The following is a 17,223-nucleotide window of genomic DNA, read 5'->3' as shown; positions in this document are numbered from 1 at the left end:
CATCTCAGTGTGTGTTACATGACAGTTTCACCCTGCATGTTGCACAGAGTGGAGCTTTAATTCATTTTACTGCCAGCCCTCTACTTCTGAACCTGATCGTTCAGAAAACGTGTACGGAATTTTAAAGTGAAAGTATACTTAGCCTCCTTGCCCAAGAGCTCACTTATTTATCTATCTTCTCATCAAATCTGTATCAGGTGTCTACTGTGGTTCAAGGATTGTGCTGGGACACTTAATGATTAACAAAAATAGACTCGCATACCATCTAGTGAAGGAGAAGCACGTTAAAGATACTGTTTGAATTTGCTTTACAAATTGAGGTACATGCTCTGAAGGCAAGGAACAGATTTCTCAAAGTGTGTAGCAGAGGAAGCTGATTTACACCTGGCAGATGGGACAGGTGGTGTCTTAGGGAAGGTCTCCTCCAGAAGCAGTACATGAGTAGGCTCTGGCGTGAGTAGAGGGGGTGTGTAATTAGAGGAGCAGTGGGGGACTTCTGGGTAGCCACAGTGCTGAGACCGAGGGAGAGCTCAAGTCCTCCTGGAGAGAGAGCCATGCGCCAGGCCCCACAGGACGTTGAGTGACTTTGGGTTTTAAAGATTTTTCAGAGTTTTAAAGGGAAGGATGATGTGATCAGTTGCAGATTTTGAAAACAATACTCCAAACTTCCCAGTGTGGGAAATGGATTAGATGGGGCCCAGAACGGATGCGGAGAAGAGCGTTATTAAGTTCTTAGTGTGGTCCATTGAGAGCCAGCGGGAGCTGGGATTGGGATGGACACCGTGCTGCAAAAACCACAAAGATGGCGGGGGAGAGGGTGAGGGAAGGCAGTCAGTGGGGCTCCATGGTGGGTCCACGGTAGCTCCCGGGATTCTGGCTGCGCACCGGGATGGCTGGCAGAGTCACCTGTGTGAGTGGGAGCCTGGCCTGGGGCCTAGGCTTGGAACAAGAAGGTCATGAATGGATTCAGTGCTGAGGGTGCTGAACTGGAGCTCAGAGAGGACATTTGGGCGGGGTATAAATTTGGGAGTGACACCATAGAGATGTGAGTGCAAGTGTGCGGTGGTGAGGTTTCCCAAGGGGAAATTATAGGTGAGAACTCTAGAAGGCCTTGGGGACTCAGACGTGGCTGGCCAGGCAATGTGGATGAGCCTGAGGGGCTAAGGAAGGTGGTGGTTAAGTCCGGGGGGGAGTGTGGTGACCTGAAGTCAGTGGAGGAGGATGTCCAGTAGACTGCAAGAGGCCAAGGGAGTGGGCTTCCAAACCCCACACCCAAAAAGCGTTGGCAGTGTGCTTGAAGGGAAGAGGGCTCTGTCACTGGTCATCCTGGGACAGCGGGCACGCCTGGACTGTGCTGCGCAGGCCTGGCTGAGCGCTCAACCCAGTCATTTGTGATCTTAGCAAGGGCGCCTGTGCTCAGGTAAAGGGGGGGAGTGTGAGCTCAGGACAGACAGAGGAGCTGGGGAGGGGGTGTTGGAACGGAGGCAGCTGTGGACACGGAGGTGGGGAGCAGAGAATGTTGGAGTAGAGTGTGGAGCGTGAGAGAGTGGGGGACAGCTGGGCACCCACAGAGGGCCCGCTGGACGCAGGGATGTATGAATTTACAGTGAGTTTTCACATCATGAGCTCAGGAACTCGGAAATTTTGTTAAGAGGAAGTTGACCTTCAGCTGTTTTTTTCTTGATAAAGGAGACTCTAGAAAACTCTATTACTTTCAGTGGCTTCAGGGAAGTATATCTATGGTGTTTTTTCCCTCATTTCCTACCTGTTTCAACATGTGTTCAAGTCCAGAGTGTGCTGAGACTAAACAGTGGTGACTCTGAGCCATCTGAGGTTTCCGTCTTGTCTTAAATGAATTAACGTCAGGTGTTTAATCTTCCCCCTTTGATTCATTTTACATTCATGAATGGCTTTAAAGGTAAAGATGGGGACGTGGCTGAGAACTTACTGCTCTAGGCTGTCTCTGTGTTTTGCCGCTGACATTTGAAAGCCCAGATCTGATGGAGGTAAGGCCTTTTAGGGATGTCAACGTATAATTTTTAGAAAGTTCAGGTTCAAGTTGAGGACTATTTGTTTTATAATTTTATGAGTGTACACACATCTCTCCTGGGATTTGCTTTCTGTTTCTCATTTAGAAAATGCTCACAATTAGTTACATATCATAATAAAAGAAGGGAGATAAAGGTAAATCAAGTGGTTTTTATCGGGAATATTGTCCCTAAATAACCACAGTAAATGTAAGCAGTGTTTAGCTTCTGGGTATTGTTTTTCCCAGTCAAAGCAATAAAACCCGCACTATTCAGCCTGTCACCACGTGTGGGGAATGGAAGCTCACCAGTTATTTTTTCTCCTTAATCCTTCTTCTTTGAGAGGATGGTGGGGAGAGTATTATTGGGAGCGGGGATAGGGAAGGAAGAAGTCTCTCTCTCTCTCTCTCTCTCTCTTTCTCTCTCATTGAGGAGCTTATGGCTTGAAAATTTCTGGGTTGGGATGGTTTTCTTTTTCTTACAGCTGGAAGTGGCATAGCTGCCCAACAATTAATTTTTTGTATAAAAATGTTTACAATTTTATGTAAAAATGTTAGTGAAATTACCTGATATCAGAGTTAGCAGTACCTGCATTTCAAGTTGTTTTCAAGTAATGATGGGTTTTTCATCGCTTTGTACCTTTGGCTTAGGTGGTTATGTGGTTCTTACACTTGAGTGTGCCCAGATGCGCCTGGACGGCTTGTGAAAATAGACTGCCGGACTCCAGCCCAGAGTCTCTGATTCTGTAGGTCTGGCTGGGGCTGAGGATCAGCGTTTCTCACAGGTGTGCAGGTAGGATCAGCGCTTCTCACAGGTGTGCAGGTAGGATCAGTGTTTCCCACAGGTGTGCAGGAAGGATCAGCGTTTCTCACAGGTGTGCAGTAGGATCGGCGTTTCCCACAGGTGTGCAGGCCATGCTGATGCAGCTGGTCCAGGGGACACATTTCAGCACCTCTGACGGCCCACTGAGCTCCTCAGCCCAAGAGTACTGTAACCTGGGACTAGCCAGACTGCATGCAAGGCAGTGCATCTTTAAGAAGACGGGAGACCGAGATGTGGTCACCTGGGAGCTTTTCCACAGGTGAGCACAGGCTGCTCGCCTACCTGGATGTGGCCCCCACCCCCATGCTTGGGAAATTTCCTAACCTAGTGCCTTTTAGTTCAGGACAGAGCAGACCCCATGCTGCTTCTCTGTGGGCTTTTGGGGCATTGAAACATGGAGGTAGAGAGCCTGGAATGAATCCTGCCTTGGATTGGAAGGGGCACTTGGAGTTTATCTGGAAAATGGGATTCCTCATGTTTCTTTACATCTAGAAAATTGTTGCATAAAACAGAAGAGAGGGACTTCCCTGGTGGTCCAGTGGCTAAGACTCCACACTCCCAATGCAGGGGGCCCGGGGTTCGATCCCTGGTCAGGGATCTAGATCCCACAGCCGCAACTCAAGAGATCCCACACGCTGCAACTAAAGATCCCATGTGCTGCCACTAAGACCCGGCACAGCCAAATAAATAAATATTTAAAAAAATACACAGAAGAGGAACACCATCCGTATTGAGGCCAAGCTCAGGAGGCTTGTATGAGATTTAATAAATGTATTATTTAAGTTGAGGCACTTAAGGAGGAATCCTTGAAATATTCATATTAGGGTTGGGGGGAACTATAGCTAAATAAGATGATGAGTCACTAAAAGCTACCAAAAGGTATGGAGACACCTGTGGGTAAGCTGTGGGTAACCTGTGGGTAACCCTTACCTGTGGGTAAGGGCTCTCTTTGAAACGACAGCTTTCGGGGGAGGGGTAAGTCACCCGCACTGCTGAGCTGTGGCGGGGGGGGGGGGCATCTGGGTCCAGCGAGTAGGTCTGCTGAGCTGTGCCTCCGTCCCTTGCTGCTCCCAGGGGCCGTGGGCCTAGGGTCCTTAAACTGGGGCCCTGCTTCTCCGCAGGTCTGCAGGGTCTGTGGCGCATGCTGGCCTTCCACCGCCACCGAGGATGTGCGTCTTGAGTTCATTCCAGTCTATGCTTTTCAATTCAGTAGCCAACTAAGAATTCACTTTGTCACTGAATACGGAGAAAACAGAGATGGCTTCTGGCAACCTCCCAGACCCCTACCCACGTCTGGTCACAGGACCTGCTTTTCTAGGTGTCGTGGCGGAGACGAGCTTCAGCGACCGTCTCCTCGCAGTGAATGAATCTGGAATCACCTGACAAGGGTTTTCAAGCTGCCATCATAAAAAGGCTTCAAAAACGATTACAGATTCTCTTGAGACAAGTGAAGAATAGGAGATCGCAGCAAAGAGAGAGGGCTTATGAAAAAGAAACATACGGAAATTACAGAGCTGAAATACAGAATAACCGAAGTAAAGCTCACCGGCTGGGCTCAGAAGTGGAGTGGAGAGGACAGAACCTGGGGACAGAGAGGAAGCAGGCTGAAGGAGGGGGATGCGGTGAGGCTGCGCCTGCCTCCCGAGGCCGCGGGGAGACGAGCTAGCGGACCAAGGACAAGCGGCAGCTCTGGCGGCGCCCTTCCTCACTGCTTTCCCTGTCCCGCTCTCCCCGTGTGTCTCTCAGCTCTGCAATGTCAGAATCACGAGAGAGGGCCTCATCAGCTTGTTCTGGCCCCTTTGTGAAACTTAGGACCCGGGCATAAGGCAAGCCTGTCCCCACGCAGGTCTCATGGGCGGCTGTACAACGTGCCAGCCGCCGACAGGAGCCGAGGCCTGGGGGAGCCAGCCAGCTGGTTCCGGGAGCCCCGCTTCGAGGCAGCGATCTTCCTTAGTGACAGGAGACGGCGCTGAAACCAGAGTGCTGGCTCTCAGCGGCGCCCGGCTGACCGACGCCTGATACCCACAGAGCGAAAACGGAGCCCTGGACGCCGAGCTGGCGGTCCTCGGAGGGCTGGGCAGCAGCCGGGAGGCCGGCCTCAGACGGAGCCGGTGGTAACAGGATGCATCCGTCAGCCGTGACAGACAGGGCTTAGGGTTTATGGTAAAACCCAAGAGCGTCTTTTATGTCTCTGTAATGTTTTGTCTACGGTGATTATATTTCCAAGTGTTTTTCAGCACAGTTGCTGTCTCAAATATTCAATTCTCATATGAGACCAATTATATTACTTTTTGGTTCTAGGTGCTGTCAGCATCACACCTTCACTTCAGGTGGCTATAACCAAGTGATTCTGGTACTGAATTAGTGTCATAGGCAAAGGTCCTTAATTAAACCATTAATTCACTGAACCAATAATATACTAAGTGCTTGTATGTGCCAGGTGTTGAGATGTAACACTCATCAAACAGATTGCCGGTGGGGCATATATTTCACGGCACAGGGAGGTATTCTGGACGCGTACACAGTACGCAGGTAGATTGCACGGCACGTTGGACAGTGATAGGGCTACGGAGAAAAATGGGGGGTGCCAGCAATTAGGGTGACATTGCAGTTTGACTTCTGGTAGGTAGGGCAGGCGTTACAGAGAAGTGACATTTGAACAAAGACTTGATGTATGTGAGCAAGGTGTGACGTGTATATTGGGGAGAAGGGAATTTCAGGTGGAGAGACTAGGCTGTGCAAAGGTCCTGAGGTAGGAGCCTGCCTGGCAAATTCTGGGAACAGCAGAGGCCACTGTGAGTTGGGGGAGAGTAGCAGCTGGCTGATGATGAGGTCAAGGAGGGACCGAGGGAACAGACCGTGCAGGGCCTGCTCAGCCATCATAAGGACTTTGACTTTAAAAATAAATGAGTAGGGGCTTCCCTGGTGGCGCAGTGGTTGAGAGTCCGCCTGCCGATGCAGGGGACGCGGGTTCGTGCCCCGGTCCGGGAGGATCCCGCGTGCCGCGGAGCGGCTGGGCCCGTGAGCCATGGCCGCTGAGCCTGCGCGTCCGGAGCCTGTGCTCCGCAGCGGGAGAGGCCACAGCAGTGAGAGGCCCCGCGTGCCGAAAAAAAATAAATAAATAAATAAAATAAATGAGTAGACTTTATTTGCAGTTTTAGGTTTCCAGAAAATTTAGCAGAAAGTACACAGAATTTCCATCCACCCCTCTCCACTTTCCCCTATTATTAACGTCTTGTGCTAGTGTGGGACACCTGTTACAGTTGATGAAGCAGTACTGATACATTACTAAGTAAAGTCCATAATGTACATTAGGGTTCACTCTGTGCTGTGCAGTCCGTGGGTTTGGACATGACACGTATCCGTCATCACAGTGTCACACAGGATGGTTTCACTGCCCTAAAAATTCTCTGTGCTCTGCCTGTTCATCCCGCCCTCTCCCCTAGTCCCTGGCAACCATTGATCTTTTTACTGTTGCCATAGTTTTACTTTTTCCGGGATGTCACATTGTTGGAATCATACGGTGCGTAGCCTTTTCAGATTGGCTTCTTTCACTTAGTAACATGAAGTCTCCTCCATGCCTTTTCGTGGCTCATCTTCTTTTATTGCTGAATGATCTTCCATCTTCTGAACCAACCACAGTCTATTTGTTCATTTGCCTACTGAAGGTCATCTTGATTACTTCCAGCTTTGGGCAATTATGAATAAAGCTGCTATAAACATTTGTATTCAGGTTTTTGCGTGGACACGTTTTCAACTCATTTGGGTAAAGCGAATTTACCCAAGAAGCAAGATTTTTGGACCTCATGATAAGAGGATGTTTAGTTTTATAAGTAAGTCTCTTCCACGGTGTGGACCAGTGTGTATTCCCATCAGCAGCAGATGAGAGTTCCTGTTGCTCCACGTCCTTGCCAGCATTGGGTGCTGTCAGTGTTGGATTTGTGTCATTCTTTTTTTTTTTTTTTGATGTGGACCATTTTTAAAGTCTTTATTGAATTTGTTACAATATTGCTTCTGTTTTATGTTTTGGTTTTTTGGCCGCGGGGCATGTGGGCTCTTAGCTCCCCAACCAGGGATTAAACCCACACCCCTTGGACTGGAAGGTGAAGCGTTAACTGCTGGACTGCCAAGGAAGTCCAGATTTGTGTCATTCTAATGGGTGTGCAGCAGTGTCTCACTGTTCTTTTAATTTGCATTTCCCTGATGACATATGATGTGGAGCATCTTTTCATATGTTTAGTGGCCTTGCCATCTGTATATCTTCTTTGGTAAGGAGACTGTTCAGGTCTTTTGCCCATTTTTCCATTGGGCTGTTTTCTTATTGTTGAGTTTTAGTAGTTCTTTGTATGTTTTGGATAAAAGTCCGTGATTGGATGTGTGTTTTGCAAATGCAGTACTTTCGTCCAGTCTGTGTCTTACCTTTTATTCTCTTAAAGGACTTTGGCTTTTACTCTGAGTGAAATGGGGGGCTTTTGAGGGTTTTGAGCAGAGGAGTGACGTGACAGGCAAATTATAAATGTGCAGGGAGATGTTCCAGCTATAGTAGTCTGGAAGAAATAGAATTCCTGAGTATGCATTGGCCGCCTTATCTTTAACTAATGAAGCTCAGTTTTTCTAAGTGATCGTTTGAAAACGTAGTTTTGAACTACATACTGCTCCACATCTTACAGCTACGGCCCTATTTCAGCGGGTACTCTGCGGGTACTTAAGAGCTCGGGAGATAATGAGCTTCTTATCACCTTTTTATTACTCACACTTAATATGAAGTCTCGACTGGCTTCTTTCTCGCAAGAGGCTTTTACAGCACGAGTGCTCCGAGCTGTGGTCGCCTGCTTCCCCTGCCGTTCCCTCTGGGGAGGGTCTTCGCTGATAGTTATAGAGAGGCACACTTGCCACTGAGCGTCCTCCGCTTTTTCCTCTCCCCTTATTCACGTTCCTTCCTCTGGTGAAGGCTCCCTTTTCGCTTCCCAGCCTCTCTCCAAAGTCAGCCAGCCCTCTCTGCGCGCCTTCAAGCCTCCCACATACTAACGTGTGGGTGAAAACAGAACTTTCTCCAAGGTGGTCAGTGTCCCGTCTTCTGGCCCAGAGGCGTTAACTTGCCTTCAATGCAGCTTCTTGGGCTGTTTAGAAATGAAAGACGGGTTCTTTCACCGGGAGGGCTGGTCAGGCACAAGGCAGGGCGCTGCTCCGAAGTTCCCACTGCTGCCCCTGGCTTCACTGCGTGGGAAAGGGCGGAGCATGCACAGCGAGGTAAACCAATGGGGTGGCAGGCCACACAGGCCCCGCACAGACATCTGAGGACACAGGTTTCATCGGTGCAATCCCAGCAGTGGCTGCGGGGACAGGAGTTGACATTCTCCCTTGAGGCATCTCGGTCAAAGGTAGGGGGTTGGGTTGTCCGTGAGGCAAAGAGCAGACCCGTGAGACCTGCGGCCACCAGTGCCTCATGCTCCTGGGGGGCGGGGCTCCTCTCCTGGGGGTATTCTCGCCCCTACCTGCTGCACTGACACCGCAGAGGTACATGGCACCCTCCCATCGGAGACCACGAGCCTCTCTACAGGCTTTTCCACCAATGGACACAGGCAAAGACATCGGTAGCCATTCTGAAATGTGCTCAGTAGGAGAGGAGATGGATGTCAAAGGACCAGAAACACTGCAGAAATTGAGCTTAAGAAGAAAGTAAGCAGTGGCTCAGATTTACAAAACACATGTTTCCGTTGGGTTGAAAGCATGAGAATGAGAGGAAAAAAGGGATGATTATTCCATATGAACAGGTGAAACTTCAGTTAAGAAAAATCTCTGATTACAAGGCCCAATCTGAGTTGTCTTAGGAATTCGTACTCCTGTTTCCCTGTATCAAGATCCTTCCGAGGTGTAAGAAATGGCGTCTGCTTAAGGAAGGCACAAGACATTAATGACGGCCTGGCCCGTGCACCTCTGCGTCCCAGGTGTCTGGATCACAGCCACCACAGGGCATGTGCTGTTTTCAAGACTGCTCTCATTTGACGATTACTACACACCTACCTGTTTTGATCTAACATTACCGGGAGAGCAAAACACAAATGCGGTGGAGAAATTTAACCTAGGTAGTCTGGTGAAAGCTTATGCCCACATTTTAAAAAGTCCATTTTTGGCATTGGTATCAATTTGGGACTGTCGCCACCATCTCTGAAGGACTTAAAATGTGCTTTTGCAGCTTGTGGGAACCGAGCCTCAGGGGACACCCGAGCTAATTTAAGCCACGCAGTCTTGCTGGTCCGCCTGCCCCTGACATCCCCCATGTCTGGGATGGCTGAACTCAGTGCATTCCTATTTCCGATCACCCTTTATGGCTTGCCTAGCTCCACACTAATGGATGACATCTTTATTTTCCCCCAGATGACCATAGCATCCATACAGGAGCTGGGCTTTGGGATATAATGAAGAAGGGAAGCCAAAGGAAAATGCACTTTATTGAAGTGTCTGAAGTGTCTTCCAGTAAACTACTTGTAACCCAGGCCGCGCACTTCGGGAGCGAATTTACTCTCTGGTGTTTCGCCGCCAAGCCCTTGAGCTCCCTGCTGGGCGCGCCACTGTTTTCCATGGATTTGCAGGAGGCGCCCCGTAGCCTCCAAGTGGGCTCTGCAGACCTCTGCCTTTACTCCCCTGAAACCCTCTGGCTGCAGAGTGAGCGGAGAGCTATGGACAAGTGTGGTCCCTGATCAGGAGACGGCTGCACTCTAGTTAGAATAAAGCCATGGCTACCAGGTCATGACATTCAGTGCTAATTATTAGGTGGTGAATTTAGGATTTTAAGCATAGTGTTGCATATTGGCATGGCGTGGTGGAGATCTGCCTCACGAGGACCCCAACACACTGACAGCTGGGCTCTCCAAAGAGGACTGTTTTCTAATGGGGAGGCACCTTGACCTGTGAGAACATTGGAATGGAGTGTTCTTTTTAAAAATGTATTTATTTAATAATACTTTCATGTGGTACAAAATTCAAAGGGTACCAAAAAGTACAGAGTGCAAAGCAAGTTTCCCTTCTCCCCCTCTGTCCTCCAAGCCCCGGGTCCTCTCCCTGGAGGCAGCCCCTGTTATCCGGCATGTGCTTCCAGAGACAGGGCATGCATCTCTTTTATTATTTTTAAGATTTATTTTATTATATTTTTATTTTTGGGTGCGTTGGGTCTTTGTTGCTGCACGCGGGCTTTCTCTAGTTGCGGCGAGCGGGGCTACTCTTCGTTGTGGCGTGCGGGGTTCTCATTGTGGTGGCTTCTCCTGTTACAGAGCATGGGCTCTAGGCATGCGGGCTTCAGTAGTTGTGGCGCACTGGCTTAGCTGCTCCGCGGCATGTGGGATATTCCCGGACCAGGAATCGAACCTGTGTCCCCTGCATTGGCAGGCGGATTCTTAACCACTGCGCCACCAGGGAAGTCCCAGGCCATGCATTTCTGAACACCCAGGCACATCTTCTTCTTGCTTTTTCTTTAAACACTAAGGCAGCATGTCCTGCATACTGTTCCCCATGTTCCTTGTCCCACACCTACTGTAACCAGGAGGTTGTGACATACAGTATATAAAGCTGACTCTTTTTAAATGCTGTGTGGTAGGCTGGTGGTCTGTTCTGTGGCAGGACTGTAATTGACCTAATCCTTTCCCTAAATTGTTTCTCATCTTTTGCTGTGACACTGTTTTCTATTTTTAACCGTACCACCAGGAAGCTCACTGGGTTAGGGTCCCAGCAGGAAACAGCGGCATGCTAAACAGAAATGGTTGAAGAGAGTTTAACAAAGAGACTATTTACAAAATGAGGGCAGGGATAAGGACATGGAGGCACCCTGGGAAGTCACCAGTTCAGGCCACCACTTCTGGGAACTAGGCTCCTGAGCAGCTGAGTGTTTCCCAGCTGTTACAAGCTGCAGCGGTTTTCTGTACTCTCCATCTTAAGTGTTGCAGTAACACTGAACCTATGTTAATTCTTTGCTTGCTAGAACTGCCTATTCTTCTTCCTCAAGCAGTTTTGGAAACTAAAACTCTAAACTCCTTCAGACGTGGAGAGAAGGCAGCTCCTCTAGTTGGCACTTTATTTGGACTGAGGGTAGAGCTGGCTGTCCCCGGCGTGGAGTGGGTGGTAGAAAGGAGTTGAGAAGGTGGGAGCTGGGCAGCTGCGGAGGTCTCTGAAGTCTGGCCTTAACATTGCCTTGTGATTTAGTTTGTAGCAAATTCTCAGAGTGTCAGACACACCCCTTGCCAAATATTGAGTACAAAAGCCGTATTTCAAAGGAAAATCACAATGGTTTCGGGGCTGTCTATGCCTCTGCCTGATTAGAGGTTTTGGCGGGAAAGCCTGGAGTTTATTATCGTGGCGAGTTTGGGAGAGGATTTCTGGAAAGCACATGGGGCAGCTGTTGGGTCATCTGAGGCCAGAGCTCCTCTCTGAACACATCTGGAGATGCACTGAGCGGAGCCCGCCTTCAGGTTCTGAAGGCTCTGGTGACTGTAAATAAAGCTGCTGTAAACATTCTTGAACACGGCTTTTTGTGGCCATATGTTTTCATCCCTCTTGGGTAAACACCTAGGGGAGGAATTGCTGGGGCTTAGGTATGTTTAACTTTGCAAGGAACTGCCGGTTTCCCAAGCGCACCACCTGACGCTCCCACCGGTCACGCGTGGGAGCTCCAGTTGCTTCCCATCCTTGCCAACGCTTGATACTGTCAGCCTTTTCCATCTCACTGCTCTGGTGGGTGGGTAGTGTTATCTGTGCTTTTAATTTGCATTTCCCTGATGACTAATGATGCTCAACACTTTTTCATGTGCTCACTTACCATTCATACAGCTTCTTCAGCAAAATATGGTGGGAGGGGGAGCTTTTAAATATCTCCTTTTGTATCATCATCGCTCCAATGCATTTTTTTCCATTGCAGCTTCACCCATGATCTCAGTTGCCCTGATTATTCACCACCCTTGAAAACATGATGGACTTTTCAAGTGTCACACCCTTGATAATGCAGTCCCATCTGCCTCTTCACCCTTTCGTCCCCAACTCGGTTGTCACTGTTTGGGGTGGCTAAGCCTCTGGCCTGCCCTGTCTGTGCCTCCAGGGTCCTGAGCATACACCTGTGTGGCTGCACTTGCCACACTGTGAGCAGTTCTTCCTCACCGAGGGCAGGGGCTGTGCCCCCCTCTTCTTTGCAGTCACAGTGCTCATCACATGACCTGGCAGGAGTCTAGGTCCAATATTGTCGGACCAATTTATTATGCATCTGATCCTCCCAACAGCCCTGTTGACAAACGCTGAACGTGTCAGCCTTAAACTGGAGATAGAGGTGTAGACATAGAGGGGTCAAGTGGCTTGTTTGCGGTCAGTATGTGTGTTACAGTTAGGAACTACTTACTATAAAGTTTTGACTCGTTTACATTACAGTTCTCCAAACAGGTATGTTGCTTTAGGTAAAGTTCAGGATAGTTTTAAGGGAATCCATTTCCATTTCTAGGTCCTCAGCTTGCATCCATGCTCAACTAAAACCAAGGAGCCAGAGCAGCTGTCTCTGAGCAAGGAGAGCATCACACTGGTCCGGCTGTCCCACCTCCCCTTTCACAATGGCCTTCTCCCACTTCACCCTTTGTTGTCTTCCCGAGGTGCACGCTGCCAGGTGGAAGGCCTCCCAGCTGTCACAAAGGGTGCCGGTGCTGGGAGGGGAGTGACTCTGATGACTGCATGTTGCAGCTCAGGGTTGTACTTCTTAGCTTTCACAGAAATTGAAGGAGACCCCAATCAAGCTGTTGGCTGATGATTTTAAGTTTTTATTTATGACAGATTATATCTGGACTTTGGCTATGTAACTCAGAAGGCTTCAAAGAGGCATTCTAACAAAACTCCTTTCCATTTCCATGTGCTTATTTTTATGAACAAGGTTTCTCAGTTTTTGCATTAAAAAAACCCCAAGATAGGAATAGAATTGGCGCTGGTCCGTATCTCTTTCCAGCAGTAAGTGACGATTATCCATGGGTTAATGAACTAATTAAAAAAAAACCCTATACATCTCATGAAGATATATATTTCCAAATAAAATTTGCATTTTATATTTAATAATTTTTATCAAGAACTGTAACATGTTTCCATCATTTGTGAACTCACAATAGCTGTATTGACTCAATTCAGAAGAGAAATCATAACAATTAGATCCTTATGGATCAATACTTTTAAACGTAGAGTTGATTTCATTATTTGTGGTAGTTACATTCTACAAGGGCACCATGACCACTGAATTAGCAACTACTGAACCACTGTTCATGGAGAAATACAGGGTTAGTTTCCTTTGAACCTCTGGTCACAACATCTGGTCAACCAATCAATACATAATCTTGTTTTTAGGTGTATTTCTGTTTAAAGATAGCTTATTTAACATATATATATATATTTACAAATAATTACATGCAGTATATCTTTATAATAAAACACCATCTCAATTACAGCATTATGTAATGTAGTCTACCATAGTGTGACTATTCTAATTTAGCTCTTCCATTCAGTCACATACACAGTACACATGTTCACCGCTCACATACACACACAAATACACACTGTATATTGGACACTACAGCATAATGCAAGAAAGCAAGCCCCCCCCCCAAAAAAAAGCATTAACCAAAGATCAAACATTTAAAATTTATGGAAACCACCTTACTGTTGATGGAGCCATGGGACACGTGATGGGGCAGTGCACGGTGGGGTTAAACCTGGTGACCTCGGCTTGCTGTACGGGAACGGAGGGAGACTCAGGAAGGAAGATGTCAGGGAGGGTGGCCTGTGAGACCTGGCAGCTCTGCCTCAGGAGTCTGGCTTTCCCAGTTTGGTGACGGTGTCAGCAACTTGCCCTCCCAATCTGGCTTGAAAAACTGCTTCAGCCTCACCCGCTTGGCTTTTTGCCTCAAATCTTTAAGCGTTTCGGCATAAGGGATGAACGCGGTGGAGGTGAGGCGCTTAAACGTGAGGCTGCGTTCGGGCACAGGGTCACACTTTTCCATGTCATTGAAAATTTTTTCCAAGGCAGAATTCCATTCTGCTATTTTGGCTGCTGTGAGAGGGACGATTCTTGGAGTCTCAGGCTGACTATCACCATCCTCATCATCACTAACTCCATCGCCTTGTTTTGCCATCTCGTCCAGGTCTTTGTTGGTGGGTTCTACTGCCACTTCTGCCAAAATTTCCTCCACATCGCCTTCCTTCATGTCACTGAAACCTTCTCCACTTATCTGTTGTGCAATATGCATTATGTTTTTGACACTGCTCGTTATATTTTCTGTAACACCCTCAAAACCTTCAAAATTTTTCACACAGTCTGGCCAAACATTTCCCCAACAATTGTTGATAGTAGCCTGCTTGACGCTGTCCCAGGCTGTGCTGATATAATCAATAACATTGCGTATGGTGACTGACTTCCAGTAGTCCATCATGGTGGTCTCCTCATTGGCGTTGAGAGCCTCAAAAGCCTTGCTATAAAGCTCCCTGGCGTAGTGTGCCTTGAAAGCTTTTATCACGCCCTGATTGAGGGGTTGGATAAGAGATGCTGTGTTTGGGGGCATGAAGAGAACTTCTATGTTGGGGTGGGCATTTTCGAGTTCTTCACGGCAATGAACTGGGGCATTATCCAAAATTAATAAAACCCTGAAAGCAAGGTTTTTACCATGGAGATAACGTTCAGCTTCTGGGATGAAGCAGTTGTGGAACCAATCCCAGAATATTTTGGACGCCATCCATGCTTTTTTGTTCCATCTCCAGTGGACTGGCATACAGTTCAAGTTTTTCCCTCTAAGTGATTGTGGGTTTTGTGCTCTGTGTACCATGAGGGGTTTGCACTTAAAGTCACCCTTGGCGTTTGCACATAATAGCAAGGTTGCACAGTCTTTGAATGATTTAAAGCCAGGAGTTTTGGAGGCCATTTGCATTACATAGGTTCGTTTGCCAACATTCTTGTAAAATAAGCCAGTTTCATCAGCGTTGAAAACCTGCTCTTCCATATAACCCTTTTCATGTATAATGCTTAGCAGGTCTTTTTTAAATTCTTCTGCAGCCTCCTGATCTGTAGAACCTACCTTGCCTGCAAGTTTAACATTTTTCATGTGGTATCGCCTTTTGAATCGTGCAAGCCAACCTGCACTAGCTGAGAAGGGTTTAACATTTTCTTGACCCTGGGTAACATGACCGTAAATTTCTTTGGCTTTCAGCCTCACAACAACACTGTCCACTACACTCTTTTTATTGCTTGTCATCTCATGAATCCACAAATTTAGTTGCTTTTCCATCTTTTCCATAGCTCCATCACGCACTACAGAAGTTACTTTAGCACTTTCCGGAGCGGCTTCACGTACAGACCTGCGAATATCCTCTTCCTTTTTCTGGATGTACCGTATTGTTGACTCATTAACATTGAATTCTCGGCCAACAGCACTATAACTCAGGCCTGAGTGAAGCTTATCTAACACACGTATTTTCTCTGTAAGGCACATGACAACCTTCTTGCGCTTAGGAATGCCAGACACTGCTTTAGCACTACGTTTAGGGGCCATTTAAAACAGTGAAATCACCAAGAAAAAGCAAAAAAAAAAAAAGTGAAAAATGTGGCACCAGTGGAGTGAAAAGGACATTTGCTTACATTATGAGCTACAAGAAGATGGCAGAGCATGGCCTTGTTCAAATTCAGCTGGGAATGTGTGCATAAGGCAATTCAAATATTTTGCTGCTTTGCACACGTCTATAAATGAGAAAGTGCCGCAAATACAGATTTTGGGGTTACACATAAATATTATCGAGTAGGCAAATTTGCAAATATAGAATCCGTGAATGAGGATTGATTGTATTTGTATGCAAAAACAGTGTGAGGGAGGAGTAAAATGGACTAGAAGGCAGCTTTGCTGTTCCACTCTCTCTCAAGTTCCACTGAAAAAAACAAATCTGTTCAGTATTTGGAGGGAAATATGCTGGCACTCCTAAGAATTTTTAAACTGTAGAGAAAAAAAAGTGTCATTTCCTCCCTCTTGGCACTGCTCAACACCCTGGTTTTCTTTTGTAGTTTTAGAAGACCTGACCACTTTGAAATGAAACTGTATTCCTGAGAGAGGCCTAATGGAATGTCGTGATTTCCCCCTAGAGGACAGAAGGACAAAATGTCTTGAACGTCCCCAAATGCTAGAATTCTGTACGATACTTTAGTGTAAAAAGTCTTCACATGCTGTTCAGAACAACAACAAAAAGCTCTTCTGAGATCTCAGGCTTCTCCCTTGATAGTTCTGTGTAACCGGTGCCGTTCCTGGTTTCCTTTGTTTCTTGCCCTGGGAAGCTGTAACTGCTTACACGTGTGGCCGTGGCCTTTACAGCTCTGCCTCGGACCAAGCACCAGACAGTCTGCAGGAGCCCTCGCTGCTCTTCACCTGTGATGGAGGCTGCATTCGCCACAATCTCTCCCCAGCTGACTTTTCGCTGACGAGGGACCAGCTATTTTGGCTAATCATTGATGAAGCACACGGTCTATATGTAGTAAAAGAAAACACTGCACTCTAATCCCAGCCGGCATAATTTACGTCGCTAATTGTTTTAAGTCATCGTATTAGAATTCCAGCTCCACTCTCCCCGAGCCGGGGGCAGGGAAGAACTGAGAAAACAACAGGTTCTCAACAGTCCCTTCGTGGTTGCTTCAAGCGGAGGAGGCCAAGCTTTCCCGGGTCCCTCCGGGCGGGGCGGGCTGCGCCTCCTAGGCCGCGTCGGAAGGCGAGCGCCGGGTGCGGGGATGGGGAATCCGCGCGTGAGCCGGGCCACGTGGGCCGCGTCCGAGGGCGAGCTCCAAGTGCGGGGAGGAGAAGTCCGCGCGTGGGCCGGCCCAGGTAGGCCGCGTCGGAAGGCCAGCGCCAGCTGCCGAGAGAAGAGACCGCGCCCTCACGGCGGGGGACCGGAAGAGGTTGCGGGCGGGGCCTGCCGGGGCGCGGTCTGAAGACGTCACTTCCGGCGCCGCTCCACTTCCTGGTGAGGGAAGGGGCTGAGATTGGTGCATCCCGGAGGAAGGAAAAAGGGTGAGGAGAGGCGGCGGCCGAGCGGGCGGGCGCCGGGGGCGGCCGGGCTAGCTCCGGGCCGCCGGGGCAGCCCGCCCTGGTCGCTCGCGCGGCCGGCACGCCCGCCGGGGCCGCGTCGCGTTCCCCTCAGGGCGCGTTCGCGGCCTGCCCGCGGCGCTCAGCGCCTGTTCTCTGTGTTGCAGGTCTACCCGGAGCCCCGGAGCGAGGGCGAGTGCCTGAGCAACATCCGCGAGTTCCTGCGAGGCTGCGGGGCGTCCCTGCGCCTGGAGGTGAGTGGCGGGGCCGGCGGGGCGCTGGGGCGCGAGGCGGGCGGGCGTGGTAAC

General features: G+C 48.7%; 1 protein-coding gene across 7 annotated transcripts in view; it reads left to right on the top strand.

Moving 5' to 3' along the window:
- The window catches only part of ARHGEF7 (Rho guanine nucleotide exchange factor 7), a 127,295-nt gene that overhangs the window by 11,130 nt on the left and 98,942 nt on the right, over positions 1-17,223 (top strand). For 6 of the 7 annotated variants that reach the window (XR_010936816.1, XM_067713025.1, XM_067713026.1 and 3 more), the window contains exon 2: positions 17,083-17,169. Coding sequence is in view for 5 of the 7 variants with exons in the window: in XM_067713025.1 (XP_067569126.1) it covers positions 17,083-17,169 (87 nt within the window). In the remaining 2 variants the exon portion in view is untranslated. Of the gene's footprint in view, positions 1-16,778; positions 16,901-17,082; positions 17,170-17,223 lie in introns of those variants that run through there. The other variant, XM_067713030.1, reaches the window with a different exon arrangement.

This window comes from Pseudorca crassidens, chromosome 18, assembly GCF_039906515.1.
Source record: "Pseudorca crassidens isolate mPseCra1 chromosome 18, mPseCra1.hap1, whole genome shotgun sequence".
Taxonomy (NCBI): Eukaryota; Metazoa; Chordata; class Mammalia; order Artiodactyla; family Delphinidae; genus Pseudorca; species Pseudorca crassidens.
The sequence above is the reverse complement of the archived record's forward strand: the minus strand, read 5'-3'. Positions and strand labels throughout refer to the sequence as shown.